Source organism: Dendrobates tinctorius, unplaced genomic scaffold (genome assembly GCF_039654945.1).
Source record: "Dendrobates tinctorius isolate UK_male_01 unplaced genomic scaffold, ASM3965494v1 ptg000311l, whole genome shotgun sequence".
In the NCBI taxonomy this organism is placed as follows: Eukaryota; Metazoa; Chordata; class Amphibia; order Anura; family Dendrobatidae; genus Dendrobates; species Dendrobates tinctorius.
Window position 1 is genome coordinate 939,479 of NW_027361978.1, and position 27,075 is coordinate 966,553.

The window sequence follows — 27,075 nt, forward strand, 5'->3', positions numbered from 1 at the left end:
GCAAAAATTAGTAGGAGGGCTGTGCTCCGTATGGCCATGAAAAAATATCGAGCTTGCTTGATATTTTTCACGGCACACGGACACGGCCACAATACATTTCAATGGTACCGCAAAAACAACAGTAGCTTGTTATTGCGGTACCCCGTATTTGCGGACCGCCGTATTTTTTCCATCAATTTGTTAAAATAGGGAAAAACGAGAAGGTTTTTTTGCGGCCTGTTTTTGCAAAAAGCCCGGTAAATGTAAAAGAACCCAAATAGAGGAGAGGCCTCCATCCTATGTAACATAGTTAACAAGGCCGAAAAAAGTCATGTGTCCCTCCAGTTCAGCCTGTATTCTGTCAGAATAAATCCCCAGATCTACGTCCTTCTAAAGAACCTAATAACTGTAAGATACAATATTGTTTCGCTCCAGGAAGACATCCAGGCCTCTCTTGAACCCCTTGGCTGAGTTCGCCATCACAACCTCCTCAGGCAGGGAACTCCAGATTCTCACTGCCCTAACAGTAAAGAATCCTCTTCTATGTTGGTGGAAAAACCTTCTCTCCTCCAGACGCAGAGAACGCCCCCTTGTGACCGTCACCTTCCTTGGTATAAACAGATCCCTGGAGAAATATTTGTATTGTCCCCTTATATACTTATACATGGTTATTAGATCGCCCCTCAGTCATCTTTTTTTCTAGAGTAAATAATCCTAATTTTGCTAATCTCTCTGGGTATTGTAGTTCCCCCATCCCCTTTATTAATTTTGTTGCCCACCTTTGTACTCGCTCTAGTTCCATTATATCCTTCCTGAGCACCGGTGCCCAAAACTGTACACAGTCCTCCATGTGCGGTCTAACCAGGGATATGTACAGAGGCAGTATAATGCTCTCATCATGTGTATCCAGACCTCTTTTAATGCACCCCATGATCCTGTTTGCCTGTTTTACCACGTCAAAGTGACAGAGCGGGTACGCCCTTACTTACGTAACGCTCACTAATATACAAATTAGGCACACTGAATACAGTTTTATGGTAAAACAATAATGTAACAATTTATTAAGATTACATCAGGATAATGCTGAATTATGGAATGGCAGATATAATATTACCCTGTTTTGTTAATTCATTTCATGTGAATCATACAATTAATATGAATTATAGTACATAGAGAAATAAGCATCAATACATTACCAAGTATTGTAACATCACTTCTCCACTGGAGGGACCAGTGTCAGTGAAAGGGAAATACTCTGGTCTTGTCATCACAGAATCCGTACGTCCACGATACCTTCTGGAATGTCCCTCCCACGCCGACACAGGGTCCCCTTTTTTATACACAGCTTCCACATCCTCCCCTTTCACATCTGTGCAGTATGTTTAGGCCAAATCATCAGTATTTTGCCATTGTGCAATAGGTTGTTTTCTAACAATAGCACAATGCTTCAAGGTTGTTTGTTACTGTTCAAAGTTCCCCCATATGTTGCTTGTCACAAAGTTAACTCTGCATAATCATAGCATAACGCTCTAAGATGGTGGCATGTGATCAGCATGACTTCCATAATCACCTATTCTGAAAACTGGATACCTATCATAACCCAGGCACACACTCATACTTGTCTCATTTGTATCACAATCGGTCCTTGATTATTGATGTCATGCATGACCATTGCTACATGAAACCATCAAAACATTTTGGTCTCACTTGTCTCCGAGCATCACACTATTATTGAACACAAGAGTTCCTTGTTCAAGCAGCATAAATATTCATTATCTGTACAGTTGTTATTTTTCCTATTGTCTTTGTAATTTTTTCTAGCACATGTGTAAGAATACACCACACAACTCTCACCCCTACAGTCATGGCCAAAAGTTTTGAGAATGACACAAATATTATATTTTCACATGATCTGCTGGCCTCTGGTTTTTATGTGTGTTTGTCAGATGTTTTTATCACATACAGAAATATAATTGCAATCATATTATGAGTAGCAAAAGGTTATATTGACAGAATGCGTTAATGCAGCAAGTCAATATTTGCAGTGTTGACCCTTCTTCTTCAGGACCTCAGCAATTCTCCCTGGCATGCTCTCAATCAACTTCTGGATCAAATCCTGACTGATAGCAGTCCATTCTTGCAAAATCAATGCTTTTATTTTGTCTGAATTTGAAGGTTTTTGTTTGTCCACCCGTCTCTTGATGATTGACCACAAGTTCTCAATGGGATTAAGAGCTGGGGAGTTTCCAGGCCATGGTTCCAAAATCTCTATGTTTTGTTCCCTGAGCCATTTAGTTATCACCTTTGCTTTATGGCAAGGTGCTCCATCATGTTGAAAAAGGCATTGTTGATCGCCAAACTGCTCTTGGACGGTTGGGAGAAGTTGCTCTTGGAGGACATTCTGGTACCATTCTTTATTCATGGCTGTGTTTTTAGGCAAGACTGAGAGAGAGCCCATTCCCTTGGCTGAGAAGCCACCCCACACATGAATGGTTTCACGATGCTCGACAGTTGGCATGAGACAAGACTGGTGGTAGCGCTCACCTGGTCTTCTCCGAATAAGCCGTTTCCCAGATGTCCCAAACAATCGAAAAGGGGATTCATCAGAGAAAATGACTTTACCCCAGTCCTCAGCAGTCCTCTCCCTGTACCTCTTGCAGAATATCAGTCTGTCCATGATGTTTTTCCTGGAGAGAAGTGGCTTCTTTGCTGCCCTCCTTGAGACCAGGCCTTGCTCCAAGAGTCTCCGCCTCACAGTGCGTGCAGATGCACTCACACCTGCCTGCTGCCATTCCTGAGCAAGCTCTGCACTGCTGGTAGCCCAATCCCGCAGCTGAAACACTTTTAAGAGACGGTCCTGGCGCTTGCTGGTCTTTCTTGGGCGCCCTGGAGCCTTTTTGGCAACAAGGGAACCTCTCTCCTTGAAGTTCTTGATGATGCGATAGATTGTTGACTGAGGTGCAATCTTTCTAGCTGCGATACTCTTCCCTGTTAGGCCATTTTTGTGCAGTGCAATGATAACTGCACGTGTTTCTTTAGAGATAACCATGGTTAACAGAAGAGAAACAATGATGCCAAGCACCAGCCTCCTTTTAAAGTGTCCAGTGGTGTCATTCTTACTTAATCATGACAGATTGATCTCCAGCCCTGTCCTCATCAACACCCACACCTGTGTTAATGGAGCAATCACTGAAACGATGTTAGCTGGTCCTTTTAAGGCAGGGCTGCAATGATGTTGAAATGTGTTTTGGGGGATAAAGTTAATTTTCTAGGCAAATATTGACTTTGCAAGTAATTGCTGTTAAGCTGATCACTCTTTATAACATTCTGGAGTATATGCAAATTGCCATTAGAAAAAATGAAGCAGTAGACTTTGTAAAAATTAATATTTGTTTCATTCTCAAAACTTTTGGCCATGACTGTATATATATTTTAAAATACCACACAGAATAAGTTGGAAAGCTCCTTGTAGAATTCCCATCAGCCTCCCCCCAATTCCTTTAAACCAATTGGCAGGGTTTAGAAAAGAGAAAGTATTACCCCACTAACTACCGTGTTTCCCCGAAAGTAGGACCCCCCCGAAAGTAAGACAGGGTGGGGGTTACGGGGGGGTCCTTCAATGTAAGGCCTCCCCCGAATGTAAGGCAGGGTTGGGGGCCGCTGTGAAATGTAAGGCCCTTACCTTTGGGCCGCCGCTGTCCCCCATTGAGTCCCCAGGCTCCAGAGGTGTCCTCAGGTGCAGCTGGGCGGGTCCAGCGCTCATGGGGTTAACTCGCCGTGTTAACCCTGCAATCCGCCCAGCTCAACAGCTTATTGGCCGCCCCTGTTCCCCACGTCACCGCCGGCCCCCGGCTCGAGCACTGATTGGTCCAGCAGCTCGGGCTGTAATTGGCCGCCCCAGCCCCACATCACCGCTGTTTCCCTGCTGATTGGCACAGCGTTCCCTGCAGCACAGGCCTTCCGCACCCACAGCCGCACCGCAGAGGAAAACGTCCAGCATTTAAAAACCAAGTAGGGAAACATGTACTGTATAGGGTATGGGGCTGTGTGCAGTGGGATACGGCACTGTTATGGGGTGTGGGGCTGTGTGCAGTGGGATACGGCACTGTTATGGGGTATAACAGCATGTTAATAAATGTTAATTTATTGGTTAAAAAGAAATTGTCATTTTTTTTCGGCTAATGTAAGACCTCCCCCGAAAGTAAGACAGGGTGGGACTTTTTGGGGTAAAATTAATGTAAGACAGGGTCTTACTTTCGGGGAAACACGGTATATTTATTTTCATCATTATCTTTTTGATATTTTTCCCTTTTTGTATACTGTCCAATTTTGTTTGCAATTGTAGTTCTCCTTGTGGATCTATGTAATGACCGCAGGCAGGTCCAGTTATTTGACACATGCCCCCTTGAGCAGCCGTCAGATAATCTAATACTAATGTATGTTGATTAGTAACTGTCACTAATTGTTGTTGGACTGGTATTTTATTGAGTATATCCAATATTTGAATAATCTGTAGATTCTACCAATCTATCCCACATCTGCATAATCATTGGATATACAAATCGAGTGCTGACACTCTTATTTGCAGTACCCATTTGCACCACATGAGGTTGTCCTGACTCCCGAGGTCTATTATCTGCTGCTCTTTTGAATATCATGTGTTTTGGCAATACCTTAGCATCTAACTGGTTAAAACTAAAAGAGAAAGAGCGCAATAGGGTCTTACCCAGGTAAAAGAGATACAGTTCAAGCTATTATACTCACCAATAGCAGGAGAGTTAGAGGCATAAAGGAATAGAGGTCAAAGCTGCTGCACATCCAAATGGCCCCGCCGTGACCATAGATCATCAGATATCAAAGAAACAATTTTCGGATTTAAACGTGCGCTGCTAGACAAAACGACTCCTTTCCAGATTGTATACTTGTATACTTTTATTTTCCCAACGCGTTTCGAAGTCTCAAACTTCTTCCTCAGGGGATGACATGTACCCATGTCATCCCCTGAGGAAGAAGTTTGAGACTTCGAAACGCATTGGGAAAATAAAAGTATACAAGTATACAATCTGGAAAGGAGTCGTTTTGTCTAGCAGCGCACGTTTAAATCCGAAAATTGTTTCTTTGATATCTTAGCATCTAACTGAGAATGGGGTACAATAAAGGTAGCTGGGGTTAACCGAGCTAATGTCCATGTCCCTTGGACTCCCACAGGAAGCCATTCATATGCATTTTCCCCACATAACATGTTTTGGGTATGTGGAAGATCCCACAATGCCGAATGTTGCAATACTAATCGATGAACTAAATCAATAAAAGCACTGACATTAGATAGTACACACCAACTTGGACTTTGTCCAATAGGACTACAATAACCCACATCTGGATTACCACAAGTTTCCTGTCCTGGCGTATGTTCAGACGACTCATTACACATCAGATTCCTACAAGATTCAGTAGTCCCATTCACAAACATCTTGGCAAATGTCCATGAACTATTGTGAACAGATCTTTCCAGCAATATAGGTTTAAAAGCATCCGCCGTATTTAAGGTTGATTTGAAACGGCCCCGGTCACGGCCCCCTTCGCGCACCCCCATACTTACCATCCAGCGTCGCAGCCTCTCTCCTCCCTCCGTCGTCGTCGGCGTCCTCAGACTGGCCCGCGGCCTGTGACGTCACTACAGGCCTTGCGTATGCGCCATAGACCGCGACTGGCTCTCCCTGTCTCTTATGCTCCGGCGGTGCCCTGACCAGGTAGCACCGCCGGACCAATGGGGGCCGGTCCTCGGGTATTTCAGGCCGCACTCCCATAATAAAGGCGCCTGATCGATGTTTGTGCTATCCGCACGCTAGGCCCCCATGCCCCTACCCTGTGCACTGCGCCGGTTCTCATACCTTCCTGTGCTTCTATTGCAGTCCTGCTCCGGTCCTGTGTATTCCTGCTCCATCCTGCCTGCCCGTGTCTTGCCCTGCAGTCCTACTCCGGTCCTGTGTGTTCCTGCTCTGTCTTGCTTGCCCGTGTCTTGCTCCTGCAGTCCTACTCCGGTCCTGTCTACCCGTGCCTGATTCCTGCAGTCCTACTCCGGTCCTGTCTACCCATGCCTGATTCCTGCAGTCCTACTCCAGTCCTGCCTGCGAGTGTCTTTTTTTCCTGCTGTTTTACTCCAGTCTCCACCCGAGGCCTACGCTTTCCCTGTGCTCGTGGTACCAGGCCCTCTGTCTCACTCCAGGCCATTTCGAGCCGCCTATCTTGGTACCAGCTTCCATGGCATTCAAACCCCTGGGCCTGCTCCTAACGGTCCCTGTATAGGGGTCGGTTCCACCAGGTTGCTCGCCCGGGGCCCCTCGGTGCCACGGTCCAGAGGGTTCACTCCCGGAAGCCCGCCTTGCCTAGCAAAACGCTAACAGAAACTTATTTGTATGTTGTCCGTGGGTACAGTTCCAAACTTAGTTAATCCTACTTTATTTATTGGTACCCATGATTCTCCTTTGAACTCCAAGTATTGTAAGTTTTAGTTGGTTCCGCTCATATTTCCTTGCCACCAAGGAAGGTTTACCCATCCTACAATAGGTATGGGTACGATCATGTTCCATAACCGAGAATTCCAAGTGTCATTGTTTGCTAAGGTATTAGAACAACTGTTCCATGTTAAAATATCCTCCATTGCCACAGGGATAGTGTCAGGAACACTGCACTGAACTTGCTCACTGCGCTAGTGCGTGTGTCCTGAGTAAAGCGAACTGTGCTCAAAGATACCTGTGGAGCGGGCAGCAGCCGAGTAGGTGCGTACTTCAGAGCAGCAGGACCTGAAGCACGTGACTGCTAGAGGCGTGGCCTAAACTCCACAGAGCCAGGAGCTGCAAGAGAGCTCCTAGCAGGGTAACTGCGAGACAAAGTTACCAAGGGGCATAGACAGGGAGGATAGTCAGGACGTAGCCAATGAGTCATACACAGAGATAGCTGCAAGGTACCAAAGGGGCGAGCAGAGAGTAATCAGATCACAGGCAATGAGTCATACACAGAGAGGGAAGCGCAGTACAGAATCAACAGGCAAACTCACAACGGGAAAAAGAACCGGGTCAGAACCATATAAACAAGCTATAGCAACGAACAGGCACACGGGGGTCAGCACACTCGGCCAAAGGCAAAAGTATAACTGGCAGGGATTGGAGCTTCCCAGGGGTTTAAGAAGCTCTCCCAGAACCAGAAAGAGGCCACAATCATTAAGCCCAGGTGTGCAGGTCAAAACCTGCACTGAGCTCCAGACATTAACCCCTGACGTGCAGCTCAAAAACCTGCACTGGGATCATGACAGTACCCCCCTCTCAACGGGGGGCTTCTGGACCCCCAGGCTTCCCCGGGTACTTGGCATGGAAAGCCCGAACCAGGCGATCTGCATGTACTGAGCGAGCAGGGACCCATGAGCGCTCCTCTGGTCCATATCCCTTCCAGTGGACCAGGTACTGCAAAGAGCGGCGCACCCGCCGAGAGTCCACAATATGTCCGACCTCATACTCCAATTGACCCTCCACCAGCACTGGAGGAACAACAGGCTCGGAGTCCTCTTTGACAGACCCTGCGAGTTTCAACAGAGATTTATGGAACACATTGGATATTTTTAAGGAGGCGGGAGACGCAACCTATATGCCACTGGGTTGACTATCTCCATAATCTCGTACGGACCAATGAACTTTGGTCCCAACTTAGCTGATGGTACCTTTAAGTTGATGTTACGTGTGGAGAGCCAAACCTTCTCTCCCACCTGAAACATGTCTCCCGAGGCTCTCTTTTTGTCAGGAAAATATTTGTACCTCCCCTGGGCCCGAGAGATATTACGCCGGACTTCAGCCCAGAGGTTTTTTAACTGTTGAACGGACCTCTCTACCCCTGGACAACCGGAATCCACCCGAGAAAACTCCCCAAAATGTGGATGGATTAAACCCATAGTTATTCAGGAATGGGGACATGGTGGACTGACTCACCCGGTTGTTAAAAGCGAATTCAGCCAACGGTAACGCATCACACCAATCCTCCTGTCTGGCAGAGGTCAGAAACCTGAGAATTTGTTCCAAGGATTGATTGGTGCGTTCTGTCTGACCATTACTCTCCGGGTGATATGCCGACGAGAAGGAGAGTGAGATGCCCAATTTCATACAGAACGCCCTCCAAAATTTGACCACAAACTGCACACCTCTGTCAGACACAACATTCAGGGGTACCCCATGCAATCGGACCACATGCTGCACAAACAACCTTGACAATGTTTCTGCTGAGGGTAATGCTGCAAAAGGAATGAAATGGGCCTGTTTAGAAAACCTATCCACCACCACCAAGATCACGGTATTGTCCCTGGAAGGTGGAAGACCGGTAATAAAATCCATGGAAAGATGAGTCCATGGCCTATCAGGAACCGGTAAAGGTATGAGTTCCCCAGCCGGCCGGTTATGCGAGCTTTTGGAACGGGCACACATGCCACAAGCAGAAACAAATTCCTTGACATTATAACTGACAGGGATTGGAGCTTCCCAGGGGTTTAAGAAGCTCTCCCAGAACCAAAAAGAGGCCACAATCATTAACCCCAGGTGTGCAGGTCAAAACCTGCACTGAGCTCCAGACATTAACCCCTGACATGCAGTTCAAAAACCTGCACTGGGATCATGACAGCTAGAAAAGGAATACTGGTAGCTGTTACCGGAGAATGGGTACATATCCAGCAATCCGTATGTTGACTGCTGTTCAATGCCTCAAAAATCACTTGATGATGTTTTAAGAATCGATTGGCCATTGGCTCCTCCTTGTAGAAATTCTTCCATCCAACCGCAAAAGGGAATACCAGGACCCATAGCCACCACATCTCATACTTCATTTTCTAGATTGGCCAATAACTCTGCACCAAGGATTCCATAAACTGGTTTTTACTCCTGTAATCAAGAGACAGAAGCATTATTCCCGCAAATAGCATTTTTCTTGGGGAACATATTCCCATTTCTCAACCCCCGGTCTCATTACTAATAGGGTATGATCTTTCCCTACTGCAGTGACCTCAGCCTCAGAAGGCGGTCCTTGAACATTTTGGATCCAGACTTTGGCACCAACATTCGTGATATTTGAGGACCCAAAACCCTTGTCCCCTCTAAGGGCTAATTCAGTAGGCGTGCTTCGCTCCCCAGCCGGGGCTAGAGATACAGGTATCAGCAGCATCTGTGCCATTCGCTGATCCTTTTCAGTGATCAGATGCTCTTCTCCCATATTGATGATCATCATTACCTTAATTTCACCTTGGTAATCTGCATCAATTACTCCACCCATCACCATTGCTCCTTTTAAGGCAAAACTAGATCTCGTAGCTATTTGCCCATAGTGTCCTTTTGGAATCTGACATCCCAAACCTGTGGGAATGACTCCCACCTTACCTGGGGTTATTAACACAACCAATCCAGCAGACAAAGGGGCAGATCTCTCTGGTACTACTGCTCCCTCATCAAATTTCCAGTCTATGATGGCATCGATCACGTGTGATTCATGTATCCTGAGATTTGGAGTCCGCATTCTCATCAGTGGTGTCATTGAATCTGTAATGCTTCACTTAGATTCTCTCTCCATTGACCATATTGTGAATCAGATCCCTGATTTAATTTTTTCAGCATGGATTGTAATAATCCGTTCATTCTTTCCACCAAACCAGCGGCTTGGTGATAGTATGGCATATGACATAGCCACCTAATGTTATTCTGTGTAGCATATTCTCGGACCTGTTGTCCTGTGAAGTGTGCCCCATTGTCAGTTCGTATTTGTAGTGGGGTCCCATAGTATTGAGTGATTATCTCCAAAGTTCTAAGTGTGCTCCATTGAGTGGCTGCTTTGCAAGGGAACCCCACCATCAGTCCTGAGAAGGTGTCTGCAGCTGTGTATCTACACCCCCTACTTTCTGACAAGGGACCAATGAAATCCATTTGCCAAATCTGAGCTGGTAGCTGTCCTCTTCCTATGTGTCCCATGACTGTGTGCGGTAGCTCTCGTTTTTGTGAATGTTGACACTCTGGACATTGCAATATGACTTGTTTTATTATATCATAGGTCAAAGGAATCCCTCCCTCCTGGGCCCACCTGTAAGTGGCTTTCTCTCCCAGGTGTCCACTTTTCTGATGTGCCCAGATAGCTGTACCTTGTAACCATGATTCTTTGTCGTCTTCTCCTTCAGTGGATGTTGTGAGTATTGCAGCTGCTTTATCTGCTTCGGAATTATGCAGATGTTCACGTGAGTCCATAGGTACATGTGCATCAGCATGCAACACAGTTGTTTTGGTATTCTGAATTAGTTCTTCCAGGATTTGCCATACCTCTTTGCCCCACACCTCTTTACCATGGATCAACCAGTTATGTTTTTTCCACCCCATCATCCAGGTGGCTAATCCATTTGCCACTGACCAGGAATCCGTGTACAAATGACATTCATTTCCTTGCTCAAAACTTACGGCAAGAAAGTCAGCATACAGCTCGGCATACTGACTGCCCTTTCCCTCTCCCTCCATGGTTATATGTTTTTCCAACTTTGGATTGTATCCTACACTTTTCCACTGTCTTTTTCCATTGACATACCTGGCAGATCCATCCGTGAACCAGGCGTGCCTCTGTTGATCTTCTGACAAGTCTGAATAGCTCTGTCCCCATTTGACTGGAGATTCCTCCAATTGAGCTGCTGGAGGGGATTCACTCCTGGAGCCTCTGATATTTCAGCAATTTTTTCATGTAAGGTAACAACCCCACCTTCTCCTTTCTTTGCCCTTTCTGAAATATACCATTTCCATTTAATGATGCTTTGTTCTTGGGCATGTCCTACCCTGTGGGTTTTAGGATTTGATAATACCCATTGCATTATGGGTATCTGAGGTCTTAATAGAACTACATGTCCTACTGTCATTTGTTCAGTATCCACTAACGCCCAGTAGCGCGCTAGTAGCTGTTGCTCGAATGGGGTATATTTTTCTCCCGTATTCGGTAATTTACAGTTCCAAAAGCCAAGGGGAGCTCTCTTTGCCCCTGTTTTTGCCACAATGACCAATTTGCATACAGGTGTTGCATGGAAACATGTAATTCAATGTCCCCTTCCTTAATGGGCCACAAGTCTACAGCTTGTTGAATGGCCTCTTTGGCCTTTTCAAAAGCTTTTTGTTGTTCCTCACCTCATTGAAATTCATACTTTTTCAGAGTCACCTTGTACAATTGCCCCAAATGTGGGATATGCGGTCTCCAGAAGCCAAAAAGACCAATATATGATTGGGTTTCTTGTTTTGACTTGGGAATAGGGAAATTGATTTTATGCCTTGCTTTGGGTGAAATCTCCCTATGACCCTTGTTCCATTGGATTCCCGGGAACTTGACCGCCTGAGCCGGACCTTAGCATCATTAATCTCCCACCCTTTGGATCTCATGTGACATAGTAATTTGGTCAGCTGATCATTCACTAACTCCTCATCTTTTCCCTGTATCAGTATATCATGCGAAAACTATTTCTGCAGGCAATGGGAACTCATCCAAATGTTCGGCCACCGTCCGGTGACAGATAGTTGGACTATGAATCCAACCCTGAGGCAACCTAGTGAAAGTATACTGCCTCCCTAGCCAGGTGCATGCAAACTGATCTTGCGCCTTCTCCAAAATGTCCAGGAAGGATGGGAAATCTTGAAAAATGAAATTCTCAAAGCACAGTTGTTAACAATTCCGAAACGAGGGAAGAATAGGAAGCATTTAAGGAAACCAGGATGGATGAACACAGAACTTAAGCACATGCTAAAAAGGAAGAAAAAAATGTTTATAAAATGGAAAGAGGGAGGCATATCTAAAGAAGAATATAATGCTGTCTGCAGAACCTGCAGGGCACAAATCAGATTACTAAAGCTGAAAATGAATTGAGGCTTGCAAGAGATGTCAAAAGCAATAATAAAGGATTTTGGGGATATGTCAAAAGTAAAAGAAAAGTCAAAGATGCTATAGGATTTTTACAGGATGAAAATGATGAAATGGTAAGACAGGATGTTGAGAAGGCTGAACTTTTAAATTCCTATTTTGCATCTGTTTTCTCTCAGAAAGGAAATGTAACATCAACTGTTATTCACTGTCCTATTAAGGGAATAGAAGAATCCAGGATATCTATAAACAGAAAGATAGTGAGGAAACACTTAGCTAACCTAAATGAATTCAAGTCTCCAGGTCCAGATGAATTACACCCCAGAGTACTGAAGAAGATAGCAGAAGAAATTTTTGAACCCCTCTCCATAATCTTTGAAAATTCTTGGAGAACAGGAGAAGTCCCAGAAGACTGGAGAAGAGCAAATGTTGTTCCTATCTTCAAAAAGGGGAAGAAGGTGGACCCAGGCAACTATAGGCCGGTGAGTCTGACTTCTATACCAGGAAAGATCTTTGAACAAATTATTAAACAACATGTATGTCAATACCTGGATAAGAATGAAGTGATTAAACAGAGTCAGCATGGGTTTGTAACTAATAAGTCATGTCAGACTAATTTAATTTCCTTCTATGACGGTATTACTGATTAGGTGGATCAAGGAAATGCTGTAGATATAGTATATCTTGACTTCAGCAAAGCATTTGACAAAGTCTCTCATACAATCCTTATTGAAAAATTGACTAAGTATGGAATGGACAAGGCAACTGTTAGGTGGATTCATAACTGGCTTAGTGATCAGACCCAAAGAGTGGTCGTAAATGGCTGCACATCTAGTTGGAAGAATGTCTCAAGTGGGGTACCACAGGGCTCTGTCCTGGGCCCTGTATTGTTCAACATCTTTATCAACGATTTAGATGAAGGAATTGAGGGTAAACTGATTAAATTTGCTGATGACACAAAGCTAGGAGGGATAGCTAATACTAGAGAAGAGAGAGAGAGGATTCAAAAAGATATAAATAAACTGGAGAAGTGGGCAGCAACTAACAGAATGGTTTTTAACAGGGAGAAATGCAAAGTACTACATCTGGGAAATAAAAATGAAAAAAGTATATACAGAATGGGAGGAATAGGGCTAAGTGACAGCACATGTGAAAAAGACTTGGGTATACTAATAGATCACAGACTGAATATGAGTCAACAGTGTGATGCAGCAGCAAAAAAGGCAAATGCAATTCTAGGATGTATTAACAGAAGCATACAGTCTAGATCACGTGAAGTCATTATTGCCCTCTACTCCTCTTTGGTCAGACCTCATCTGGAATATTGTGTCCAGTTTTGGGCACCACATTTTAAAAAAGACATCAACAAACTGGAGCAAGTTCAGAAAAGAGCGACCAGAATGGTGACCGGTCTGCAAACCCTGTCTTATGAGGAAAGGTTGCAGGATTTGGGATTGTTTAGTTTGCAGAAGAGAAGACTGAGAGGAGACTTAATAGCTGTCTACAAATATCTAAAGGGCTGTCACATTGTAGAAGGATCAACTTTATTCTCATTTGCACAAGGAAAGACTAGAAGCAATGGGATGAAACTGAATGGGAGGAGACAGATTAGATATTAGAAAAAACTTTTTGACAGAGTGATCAATGAGTGGAACAGGCTGCCACGAGAAGTGGTGAGTTCTCCTTCAATGGAAGTCTTCAAACAGAGGCTGGACAGACATCTGACTGGGATGATTTAGCGAATCCTGCTTTGAGCAGGGGGTTGGACCAGATGGCCCAGGAGGTCCCTTCCAACTCTACGATTCTATGATTCTATGATTCCTCTATGGGTATAGTGAAAAAGGCATTGGCCAAATCTATTACCGCATACCAAGTACCATCATGACTTTGGATATTTTCAACAATAGTGATCGGAACAGCAGCGATCAAGGGAGGAGTATGCTTATTCAATTCCCAATAAGCCGCCGTCATTCTTCATGATCCATCACTCTTTTTTACTGGCCAAATTGGGTTATTCCATGCAGTGGTTGTAGGACGCATTACTCCTACTCCCACCAATTCTTTGATTTTTTTTCCCCAATTTCTTTATGACCCCCTGGGATCCTGTACCGTTTCATGGCTACCATTTTAGTGGCTGGGGGAACATGAATTGGCGGCATTTTAACTTTGCCCACCATTGCTGTATGACAATGTACAAGATCCTGTTTTTGGACCCCGAAGGAAAATTTTCCTTCCTTAAGATGTAGAGTCATTCCCTTTAATATATCTATTCCCAAGATATATTCAGGGATAGGGACAACCAACACACTGTATTTTCTGATAGGTAAATTCCCTATTTTGAAAGCAGCCTGGCTTTATACACCCACTGTCACTTTTCCTCCTAGTCCAGCAGTTTTAATCTTAGGGCCTTTGTACTTCTGTGGATTTCCATAAATCAAAGTAGCCTCCGCCCCTGTATCAATTAAAGCGGGGACTCCGAACATTCCCCCTTTCCAATGAATTTGCAAGTTTACATAGGGACGTTCATCCCTTTTTCTCCGAACAGGGCCTTGACTGGCTACCTATGCGTCACTATCGGATCCAGACTTTAGCTCAGGAGTAGGGGCGGATGCTGCCACACTCTTCCCCACTTGTGCCATCACTCGAGGGGCCACAGCAGCAGCCAACTCCTCCCACGGATAAACGTGTTGGAAGTCATCCCAAGCGACCTTTTTGGGCTTGACGACTTCCTTAGTTTTTTCTGTTTTTGACCCTTTGGTTTTGGTTGTAGATTTTGTATCAATCTTTTTGGCAGAAAGGACCTTTTTGTACAGTTTCCACAATTCTCCAGTTTCTTTCCCATCAATAGACTCTTTGGATATCCCAGCCTTTATTAAAGCCCGAAACATCTCTTTCCTAGACACCCTTGGGTTTTGTAAAGGATCATTATTATTAGAAGCACTCTTCCAATCAGGATTAACAGGTTTAGAGCTGCCTGGGTGACTGGGGGCATTAATATTTGGTTTCACGGATCCGCAATCCCCCATATCTTGCAGCTCTCTCATACGTGTAATAACGGTACTACGACTCTCTCCTGTGAGTGCTGCCATTAAGGTCAGCACCACATCCTTATAAGCTGGGGGAGCAGCTTTCACAATCCGGCTTCTCAAGGTGGCGGTCAAAGGGTGCTGAAGATAATCCTCTTCTATAGCTAAAACCCCAATAGCTGCCGTCATCGCCTCTTCTTTCAGGCGATCAACACCATCCCTTAATGTAAACCAAGGTTTTTCATGAAGGGGTATGTCTGCTTCAGTAACATATTTGTCCATTATTGCTGCTGCGATAATAGTCACTAAACTATGGGGTCCTTTTTCCCCTTCTGAGAAGTGAATTTTGATATGTCTCACTATGGTGGGATCTTTGGACAAAGTGATAAACTTTGTTACATCGCCCGCATCCAGTTGTGCTCCATTTCCTCCCTGATCATGTATTCTGGCCAGCCAAGCTATATCACTTTCCCCATCGTGTTGTCCAAAGCGCATTAAAATGTCATCCACAGTCACTCGACTACAGATGTGAGGTTCTACGTCTTCTACCCAGATGGGCTGTCCATCCTCATCATATTGAGATTTCCCCCACCCTCCCGTGCTGGGACTCGTGTTTCATATTCTGTCCTTTTCAGATTTTTTTTTTAATGGGTTTCGCTGTAATCCTACTGGGTGGATTAATAGTAGGATCTGGGGAATATTCCCAGTCCTCATCAGAGGAGGTGGTATCCCACACATCCCCATGATCCGGATCCCAGGCTGCGGAGGTAGATGCAACACTTTTAGGCACCTTTTCTATGTTAACTCTACCTCTGCGTTTTTTATACTTATTTCGAGCTATCATTACAGCAGCCCTTTCTGCAATGTTTTGATAATGTTCTAGCTTATCGCGGAGCAATCTAGTGCTGCATTCCAGTACCACTTCTTGCCCCTCGATTTCCATCACTTTTTGTTCCATTTCCGACAACTTTCTTTGCCTATGGGTGTTTTGCTCATGCATATCTCGGTATGCACTGAGTAAAATCCACATACGCCGTCCTAAAGACTCTACATCGCCCGCTTTTGCGGGGACACCCCTGAGTACATGAACATCAGTGGGTGCTGACCCTTTGCGCTTATTCTCCCAGGGTTCTGCCAATCCACAACAACGCATTTCCTGTGCTATAATATTGTATGGAGCCCTGGTCCAGCCGGGGATCCCCACACAACCATCCGCTTTCTTTTTCCCTTTCTTAAACATTTTGATGTTTTGTTTTTTTCTGACTTTGTGCCAAAAAGCCGAAAATTTTGGCCTAGTGCCAACAAATTATTCTCTTACTCTAAAATAAGTTAGGATGTGAGGATTATTTCTTATAAACAATTTTCTTAAAAACCTTTATACTTTTGGAATTATGAAGATCTGGATTGGTGCCCAACAAAGAAAAAAAACTTGCAAAATCAATCTATTCCATGGATTTGACTACATAATGTTTACCTTTTGTCCAGTATACCCCTCAAATGAACCCTTCCAGATATTCAAGATCCTGCCGACTACGCCAATTTTTGTTTTACCACGTCAAAGTGACAGGGCGGGTACGCCCTTACTTACGTAACGCTCACTAATATACAAATTAGGCACACTGAATACAGTTTTATGGTAAAACAATAATGTAACCATTTATTAAGATTACACCAGGATAATGCTGAATTATGGAATGGCAGATATAATATTACCCTGTTTCGTTAATTCATTTCATGTGAATCATACAATTAATATGAATTATAGTATATAGAGAAATAAGCATCAATACATTACCAAGTATTGTAACATCACTTCTCCACTGGAGGGACCACAGTGTCAGCGAGAGGGAAATACTCTGGTCTTGTCATCACAGAGACCATGCGTCCACGATACCTTTGGTATTGTCCCTACCTTGCTGACACAGGGTCACCTTTTTAATACACAGCTTCCACATCCTCCCCTATCACATCTGTGCAGTATGTTTAGGTCGAATCATCAGTATCTTGCCATTGCGCAATAGGTTGTTTTCTAACAACGCAATGCTTCAAGGTTGTTTGTTACTGTTCAAAGTTCAACATATGTTGCTTGTCACAAAGTTAACTCTTCATGATAATAACACTCTAAGATAGTAGCATATGGGCAGCGTGACTTCCATAATCACCTGTTCTGAAAACTGGATACCTATCGTAACCCAGGCACACACTCATACTTGACTCATTTGTATCACATTGCCTTAGCAGCCGCTGCCTGGCACTGGCTGCTCCAGGTAAGTTTATCATTAACTAGGATCCCCAAGTCCTTCTCCGTGTCAGATTTACCCAGTGGTTTCCCGTTCAGTGTGTAATGGTGATATTGATTCCTTCTTCCCATGTGTATAACCTTACATTTATCATTGATAAACCCCATCTGCCACCTTTCAGTCCAAGTTTCCGACTTATCCAGATCCATCTGTAGCAGAATACTATCTTTTCTTGTACTGACTGCTTTACATAGTTTTGTATCATCTGCAAATATCGATATTTTACTGTGTAAACCTTCCACCAGATCATTAACAAATATGATGAAGAGAAGAGGACCCAACACCGACCCCTGCGGTCCCCACTGGTCACAGCGACCCGGTTAGAGAATATACCATTTATAACCCCCCTCTGCTTTCTATCACTCAGCCAGTTACTTACCCATTTACACACATTTTCCCCCAGACCCGGCATTCTCATTTTGTGTACCAACCTCTTGGGAAAAATCAAGTTATACCACATCCAATGACTCACCTTGGTCCAGTCTATAGCTTATGTTGTAGCTGTTTTCGTTCTGACCAAAGTCAGATATGCCAGATCACCAGTGAGGCCAAATTAGGAGTTTTCACCCTTAATTTACAAGCGCTTGGAAACAAAAGAGACTGCACACGGGCCGTGGGCAAATCACTTTATCTGATGTAATGAAACACAAGGCAATCTTATACCATTTACAACAATATGTAATTCTATGGAGCTTATGTGGCCCCCACCGTTTATCCCAGGGTCATACCATGTTTACCATGTACCCAGAACATGTTGCTGACTATTGAGAACATATATGATAAAAAGTATAGTCTCCTTGAAGCAGAGACTAATAGTCTGCTGTGTCATCAGAATAATTCCAGCAATGAAAGGCAAAAGGCAATTGAAGAATTAAAGGCGTATAAAGGCAAATCATTAACCCTTCTATATCACTTACCTTTTCATAAAAGCTGATTAGATTGGTGTGATGGGAGCAATTCCTCATAGACCCATGCTGATATGGAGTTACACAGTTATTCTCAGTGAGATCATCCAGAATATCACTGTCACTTATGATTCTTTTACTATTGATATAGGTGAAGAACAGCTTGGGATTATTGTTACTCTCCTTTGTGCTTCTCTGTTTCCTTTTTGGCAGCTTTAATTAGTTTTTTAGATAAAGTATTTTTCTCCCTATAGTTCTTAGATCTTCAGCGGGGCCATCCTGCTTTAGTAGTGTAAATGCTTTCTTTTTACCGTTAATCGCCCCTCTTACTTCTTTGTTTGGCCACATTGGGTTTTTCCTATTTCTTCTCCTTTTATTCCCACAAGGTATAAACCATATCATAGCTTTCATCTCACCATGTCTCGGTTATTCCCACTATGTCATAGTCACCTGTAGATGTTTCTGCTTCTAGTTCTTCCATCTTGTTTGTCAGGCTTCTGCCGTTTGCGAGTTGTTTTGTTCCAATCTAATACCCTGTGGATTGTTTTAGACATTTTCTTACCTCCCTACGGAGTATGTTGTCTTGCATCTTCTTTGCCGCACCTCATAGCCTTCATCAGTATATTTTCCGGCTTCATGTTCGTGTCTAACGTTTTTCCTCCCGTCCCCTCTTCTAGTGTAACGCCCTCCTGATGAGTGTAGCGAGCCCAGGTTTGTTGAGGTGTAGTCCGTCTCTGGCGAGGAGTCCATCGTACAGGTAATTCACACCGTGGTCCAGGAATCCGAATCCTTGTTGTCTGCACCATCGTCTTAGCCAGTTCGCATCAAGGATCCTGTTCCATCTCCTGGTGCCATGCCCGTCTACTGGAAGGATAGAAGAAAAAACTACCTGTGCATCCAATTCCTTTCTTCCCCAATTCTTCAAAGTCCTTTCAGATTGTTGGTAGGTCCTTTCTTGCGCTGTCATTGGTGCCAACATGTATCAGAAGAAATGGGTGGATGTCCTTGGAACTGATGAGCTTTGTATCCTATCGGTCACATCCTTGATCTTCGCACCTGGGAGGCAACATACTTCTCTGGTAGTTATGTCCGGTCTGAAGATGGCTGCTTCTGTGCCTCTCAGTATTGAGTCTCCCACCACTACTTCTCTTCTTCGCTTCTTGGCTTTACCTTCTGTTGTCACTTCTGGGTGTTGCTGTGTGCCCTTTTCTTCTTTGCTTGTTGGTAGTGCCTCATCCTTAGGTGCGCCATCTTCATCCTCCACAAGGCCTTGGTATCGGTTTCTCAGTTGGTTGGTGATGTCTCCATGGTCTTTTTTGCTTCTTTTGGTCACATGCTTCCACTCGTCTGCCTTTGGAGGTTCTCTGACACTTTCCTCACCTTCTGTGACCAATAAAGATGCTTCTGTTCTGTCTAGGAAGTCCTCATTTTCTTTGATGAGTTTGAAAGTTGCAATTCTTTCTTCCAGACGCTGCAAATTTTCTTCTAAAAGGACCCGTAGTCTACACTTCTCACAGGTGAAGGTGGATTCTTCTTCTGGTTGAACTGTGAACATGTAGCTCATGTTGCAGCTCACCATGTAGGTTGTCACATCTGCCATGTTGCTCCTAGATCCTGCTGACTTGCTGTGTGTCTTCCTTCTTGTGTAATCTACTCAATCAGCCAAGCCTTCTTGCAATAATGTCCTAGAGGCAAAAATGAGTAATAGAGGAGAGGCCTCTAACTTCTGAATATCCTTTTTCAAATGTGGAGCTGAAAGCTGGCTCTCATGTTGTAGATGAGGCCTTACCAGTGATTTTATAAAGTGGTAATAATACGTTGGGATCGCGGGATTTTATCTATCGTTTTATATGTCCTAAACCTTGTTTACTTCTGTGGCTGCTGCCTGACATTGAGTGCTGCTGCTCAGCTTACTTGTACTCAGAATCCCCCGTCCTTCTCCTGTCCTGTGGTCTTGAGTATTCTCCCATCTAATGTATATGTAGCTATAGGATTCCTCCGTCCTCGGAGATTACATTTATTTACATTAAACCTCATTTGCCAAGTGTCTGCCCATCAGACGCCTCTTCCAGATGGTTCTGTAATATTGTAATGTAAAATTAGGGTCCCGTTACACTTAGTGACGCACCCGCGATCCCGACAACAATACGACCTGGTAGGGATCGCTGGTGCGTCGCTATATGATCGCTAGTAAGATGTCAAACAGGCCGATCTACTCAACGACGCAGCAACGACCCGGCGATCTGTATAACGACCTCGGCGGTCGTTGGGACTTTGTCACACAGCAGCTATTCTGACGACTCCCGCCTGCGTCCGTGATTTCTGAGTTGCCAACGAGGTCGCTCGTAGGTGTCAAACACAGTGATGCATGCTGGGCAGCGGGACACCAGCCATAAAAAAAAAAAGTCCCTTGCCATTCGAGCACGATCAGCGATATCCGGGGGGGGGGGGGGGGGCGCCGCTATGTGTCACATGTAGCGAAATCGCTATGTGAGACGGGGCCTTAAGAATAAGATGACACTTAACTCTCAATCCATCCACAAGGTCATTAACCCCTTAATGACCTGAGCTTTTTTCCCTCCTCTTCTTTCCAGAGCCATAACTTTTTTATTTTTCCGTCAATATGGCCGTGTGAGGCTTATTTTTTGTGGGACGAGTTGTACTTTTGAACGACACCATTGGTTTTACCATGTCGTGTACTCGAAAACAGGAAAAAAATCAGAGTGCGGTAAAATTGCAAAAATAGTGCAGTCCCACACTTGTTTTGTGTTTGGCTTTTTTGCCGGGTTCACTAGACGCTAAGGGTATGTGCACACGCTGCGGAATCCGCTGCGGTTCCGGCCGCTGCGGACACGCAGCAGTTTTAGCTGCGGTGTACAGTACCATTCAAATGAATGGTAAACAAAAACCGCTGTGTAGACGTTGCGGAAAAATCCGCGCGGATTTCCTGCGGTTTTGAAACCGCAGAAAAAATTGACATGTCAATTCTTTCTGCGGAATCCGCTGCGGGTTCCTATCTCCACCATTGTGGAGATAGTGAATCCACAGGACCAAACTGCAGGCTAAACCGCAGATAATCCGCAGGTCTTTTGACCTGCAGTTTATCTGCGTTTTTTGCAAAATCCGTGCGGATTAATCCGCAGCGGATTCCGCAGCGTCTGCACACAGCCTTACACTGCCATTATGAGTCTCCAGGTCATTACGAGTTCACAGACACCAGACATGGCTGGGCTCTTTATTATCTAAGTGGTTTGTTTAAAAAAAAAAACAATTTTCTGGTACCCATAGTGTCCCCATTTTTCGTGATCTGGGATTGGGTGACTGCTTATTTTTTGTGCACCGAGCCGACGTTTTTAATGGTACAGTTTATGTGCAGATACGATCTTTTGATCGCCTGTTATTACATTTTAATGCAATGTCGTAGCGACCCAAAAAAATGTAATCCTTGCGTTTTGATTTTTTTTCTCACTGCGCCGATTATCGATTGGGTTAATTCTTGTTTTTATTGATAGATCGGGGGAATCTGAACGCGGCGATACCTAATGTGTAGGTTTGATTTTTTTTAATTGTTTTATTTTGATTGGGGCGAAAGGGGGGTGATTTGAACTTTTTATGGTTTGGTTTTTTTTAGTTTTGGCATGCTTCAATAGCCTCCATACTTGATCGGCTCTTTTACATACAGGTGATGATCAGATCGCCTCTATGTAGCAGAAATACAGCAGTGCTATGAGCGCCGACCACAGGGTGGCAGTCAAAGTGTCGCTGACCCCAGATCACGTGACGGGGGTTGTCAATGCGCTCATTTCCAGCCACTCGGCCAGAAGCTCTAGTTACATTCCCGCTGACAGCGGGATTTATCTAGTTGATAGGGACGGGCGGATCGCGATTCTGCCCGCGCCTATTGCGGGCAGCTTTGAGGTGGGCTCACCGTCGGAGCCCACATCAAAGCAGGGGATACTAACCGCTGACGTACTATCCCATCAGCAGTCAGTAAGGGGCTAATAAAAAGGTTAAAAAGAATCGATCCCTGTGGTCCCCACTGCTCCCTGTACAGATCCCTGTGGTCCCCACTGCTCCCAGTACAGATCCCTGCAGTCCCCACTGCTCCCGGCGCAGATCCCTGCGGTCCCCACTGCTCCCGGCGCAGATCCCTGCGGTCCCCACTGCTGACTATCCCATTTAGAGAACGTACCATTTGACGACTCTGTTTCCCTTCCATTCCCGGCTCCTGGAGCTTCAGTATAAGGCTGTTATGTGGTGCAGGATCAGAGTCCAGATAAATCCCACCAGCCACATTACCTACATCCAGATCTGCACTCACCTCCTCATAGAAACCCAACATGTTGTCAGACACGACGTATCCTTCATAAATCCGTGTCGGTTGTCAGTTATTATATTATCCCTTGTAATATATCTCTGTAGTCCCCTCTTATAATGCCCTCACATATGTCACACTACTGATGTCAGACTTACCGGACGGTAGTTGCCTGGATCCACCTTCTCACCTTTCTTATATATCGGTACCACGCGAGCCTCCTCCATTCCTGTGGCTCCGACCTGTTACAAGAGTCTAAGAATATGAGATACAGCGGTCTGTCAATTACTGAACTCAGCTCCCTCAGTATCCGTGGATGAATGCCATCTGGGCCGGGGGATTTGTCAATGTTTAAGTTGCTCAGACGCAGGCGTACTTCTTGTATTATACTAGTTGTATCAGGTGCTGAACTTAGATTTTTCCGTTGTTGAGTGATCCCTGGAAGTTAATTGGTGAGCACGGATGGGACGCGCCTGTTTAATATTGTATACTTCTCAACAACTTTGTCACTGACTTATTTGGAGACCTCCTTGGTATTCATGGTGTTGTGTGGAGATCTCCTTAGTCTTCATGGCAGTGTTTGGAGATCTCCTTGGTCTTTTAGGTGTTTTATTTTTAATCTCCTTGGTCTTCATGGTGTTTGGAGATCTCCTTGGTCTTCATGGCGTTGTTTGGAGATCTCGTTGGTCTTCATGGTGGTGTTTGGAGATCTCCTTGGTCTTCGAGGTGTTGTATTTTTAGATCTCCTTGGTCTTCATGTTGGTGTTTGGAGATCTCCTTGGTCTTCATGGGGTTGTTTGGAGATCTTCTTGGTCTTCATGGTGTTGTGTGGAGATCTCATTGGTCTTCATGGCGTTGTTTGGAGATCTCGTTGGTCTTCATGGTGGTGTTTGGAGATCTCCTTGGTCTTCGAGGTGTTGTATTTTTAGATCTCCTTGGTCTTCATGTTGGTGTTTGGAGATCTCCTTGGTCTTCATGGGGTTGTTTGGAGATCTTCTTGGTCTTCATGGTGGTGTTTGGAGATCTCCTTGGTCTTCATGGCGTTGTTTGGAGATCTCGTTGGTCTTCATGGTGGTGTTTGGAGATCTCCTTGGTCTTCGAGGTGTTGTATTTTTAGATCTCCTTGGTCTTCATGTTGGTGTTTGGAGATCTCCTTGGTCTTCATGGGGTTGTTTGGAGATCTTCTTGGTCTTCATGGTGTTGTTTGGAGATCTCCTTGGTCTTCATGGCGTTGTTTGGAGATCTCCTTGGTCTTCATGGTGGTGTTTGGAGATCTCCTTGGTCTTCGAGGTGTTGTATTTTTAGATCTCCTTGGTCTTCATGTTGGTGTTTGGAGATCTCCTTGGTCTTCATGGGGTTGTTTGGAGATCTTCTTGGTCTTCATGGTGGTGTTTGGAGATCTCATTGGTCTTCGAAGTTTTGTATTTTTAGATCTCCTTGGTCTTCATGTTGGTGTTTGGAGATCTCCTTGGTCTTCATGGGGTTGTTTGGAGATCTCGTTGGTCTTGATGGTGGCGTTTGGAGATCTCCTTGGTCTTCGAGGTGTTGTATTATTAGATCTCCTTGGTCTTCATAGTGTTGTGTGGAGATCTCCTTGGTCTTCATGGTGTTGTGTGGAGATCTCCTTGGTCTTCGAGGTGTTGTATTTACATCTCCTTGGTCTTCATGGTAGTGTTTGGCGATCTACTTGTTCTTCATGGTGTTTGGTTAGTGGCGCCTCTTGTTAATGGTGTTGCAGCCTCTGTGGCCTTTCAGTAAAGTGTATATAATGACAGACACGTGACACTTAGGACTTCCCCCGTGTGCAATTACTAAGAATGGGACTTACTAAGGGAGCTGCTTGAACCAGAATTGTTTAGGGACTTCATAGCAAAAGGTGTGAATACATATGCACATGACAATTTTTAGTTCTTTGATACCATAAGTTTAATGTCGATTTTTTTTTTTTTTTTTCTTTACTTCACCAACTTAGACTATTTAGTGCTGATGCATCACATGGAAATCAGATTACACAAAAATTTGCACCCAGTTTGTAATGTAACAAAATAGGTAAACAGCCAAGGGGGTGAATACTTTTGCAAGCTATTGTCTAGTATGTTGTGCTGTAATCTGACCTATGGCTCTACAGTGTATAGTGTTTGGTGCTGTATAGACCAGGCCTCTTCTCATCGTGTCGGCCGCGCTCGGCTCTGCACTTTTCCCCTCCTTTTGTGCTTGTTGTGTGACCGTTCTCCTCTATTGTTAGGGGGAAGAGGATGGACCTCTCCAAGCATCGTACATCATCGTCTCGACCTCCCCCTGGTGCCGGCAGACCTGACAGCCATTCATCAGAACAGAGCTGCCGCACACATCGCCATAACGGCAATTCTTCCAGTGACAGCTCCCCTCGCCGCCTGGCACAGACCCCCACCAAGACGAGAAGAGGGAGGTCACAGTCTCCACGTGGGGCCAAACGACGGCATGACACAGACTCCGAGGATTGATGGTGGCAGGGCGATCCACGGGGAGCCTCCTGTGCCACTCAAGGACTGGGCGGCCTCGTCACTGATGTGCTGGAGCGGTGAGCAGCGCCACAGCTATCGTCTGGGAGCGCAGCCTGCCTGCAGACATCATAGGGGATTTTCTATATCCTGTTTTATTTTTCCTGATTTCACTGTAAATACTGTTTTATATTAATAAATCTCATCTTCCCTGTCCCCTCTCAATCTGTGAGACCCCCGCACACTGTATGCACGTCCTCTGATCTCACCAATGGTGTACAGTCCCCTCCCCTGCAGTGTACTTATGCTCCACCCCCGCAGTGTATGCATGTCCTCTGATCTCACCAAGTGTACTTACGCTCCTCCCCCGCACAGTGTGTGCATGTCCTCTGATCTCACCAATAGTGTACTTACGCTCCACCCCCGCAGTGTGTGCATGTCCTCTGATCTCACCAATAGTGTCCTTACGCTCCACCCCCGCACAGTGTGTGCATGTCCTCTGATCTCACCAATAGTGTACTTACGCTCCAACCCCCGCACAGTGTGTGCATGTCCTCTGATCTCACCAACAGTGTACTTACGCTCCACCCCCGCAGTGTGTGCATGTCCTCTGATCTCACCAATAGTGTACTTACGCTCCACCCCCCGCACAGTGTGTGCATGTCCTCTGATCTCACCAATAGTGTCCTTACGCTCCACCCCCGCACAGTGTGTGCATGTCCTCTGATCTCACCAATAGTGTACTTACGCTCCAACCCCCGCACAGTGTGTGCATGTCCTCTGATCTCACCAATAGTGTACTTGCACACACTGCAGGGGTGGAGCGTAAGTACACTATTGGTGAGATCAGAGGACATGCACACACTGCGGGGGTGGAGCGTAAGTACACTATTGGTGAGATCAGAGGACATGCACACTGCGGGGGGTGGAGCGTAAGTACACTATTGGTGAGATCAGAGGACATGCACACACTGTGCGGGGGTGGAGCGTAAGTACACTATTGGTGAGATCAGAGGACATGCGCACACACTGCGGGGGTGGAGCGTAAGGACACTATTGGTGAGATCAGAGGACATGCACACCCTGCGGGGGGGGGGGAGCGTAAGGACACTATTGGTGAGATCAGAGGACATGCATACACTGCGGGGGTGGAGCGTAAGTACACTATTGGTGAGATCAGAGGACATGCACACACTGCGGGGGTGGAGCGTATGTCCTCTGATCTCACCAATAGTGCACTTACGCTCCACCCCCGCAGGGTGTGCATGTCCTCTGATCTCACCAATAGTGCACTTACGCTCCACCCCCGCAGGGTGTGCATGTCCTCTGATCTCACCAATAGTGTCCTTACGCTCCACCCCCGCAGTGTGTGCATGTCCTCTGATCTCACCAATAGTGTCCTTACGCTCCACCCCCGCAGTGTGTGCATGTCCTCTGATCTCACCAATAGTGTCCTTACGCTCCACCCCCGCAGTGTGTGCATGTCCTCTGATCTCACCAATAGTGTCCTTACGCTCCACCCCCGCAGTGTGTGCATGTCCTCTGATCTCACCAATAGTGTCCTTACGCTCCACCCCCGCAGTGTGTGCATGTCCTCTGATCTCACCAATAGTGTACTTACGCTCCACCCCCGCAGTGTGTGCATGTCCTCTGATCTCACCAAGTGTCCTTACGCTCCACCCCCGCAGTGTATGCATGTCCTCTGATCTCACCTATAGTGTCCTTACGCTCCTCCCCCGCACAGTGTATGCATGTCCTCTGATCTCACCAATGGTGTATTTATGCTCCTCCCCTTCCCAGTATATGCAGGCAGTATGATCTCACCTATAGTGTACAAGCCCCTCCCCTGCAATGTACTTATGCTCCTCCTCAATATACAGTGGGGCAAATAAGTATTTGATCCCCTACCAACCAGACGAGTTAGACGCTCCTAATCTACTCGTTACTTGCATTACAGACACCTGTCTTACATATTCACCTTTATGAAAGACTCCTGTCCACAGACTCAATCAGTCAGACTCTCAACACCTCTACAACATTGGCATGAACAAAGAGCTTTATAAAGATGTGAGAGACAAGATCATAGACCTGCACAAAGCTGGAATGGGCTACAAAATCATAAGTAAGACGCTGGGTGAGAAGGAGACAACTGTTGGTGCAATAGTA

At 45.3% G+C, this 27,075-nt stretch overlaps 1 protein-coding gene across 3 annotated transcripts in view; it reads left to right on the forward strand.

The window, feature by feature from the left end:
- The window catches only part of CUNH1orf35 (chromosome unknown C1orf35 homolog), a 58,629-nt gene extending 33,506 nt beyond the window's left edge, over positions 1 to 25,123 (forward strand). For all 3 annotated transcript variants that reach the window (XM_073561022.1, XM_073561024.1, XM_073561023.1), the window contains exon 9: positions 24,675 to 25,123. In XM_073561022.1, coding sequence (XP_073417123.1) covers positions 24,675 to 24,912 — 238 coding nt within the window. In that variant the 3' untranslated portion in view covers positions 24,913 to 25,123. The remainder of the gene's footprint in view (positions 1 to 24,674) is intronic.
- The last annotated feature ends 1,952 nt before the right edge of the window (positions 25,124 to 27,075 follow it).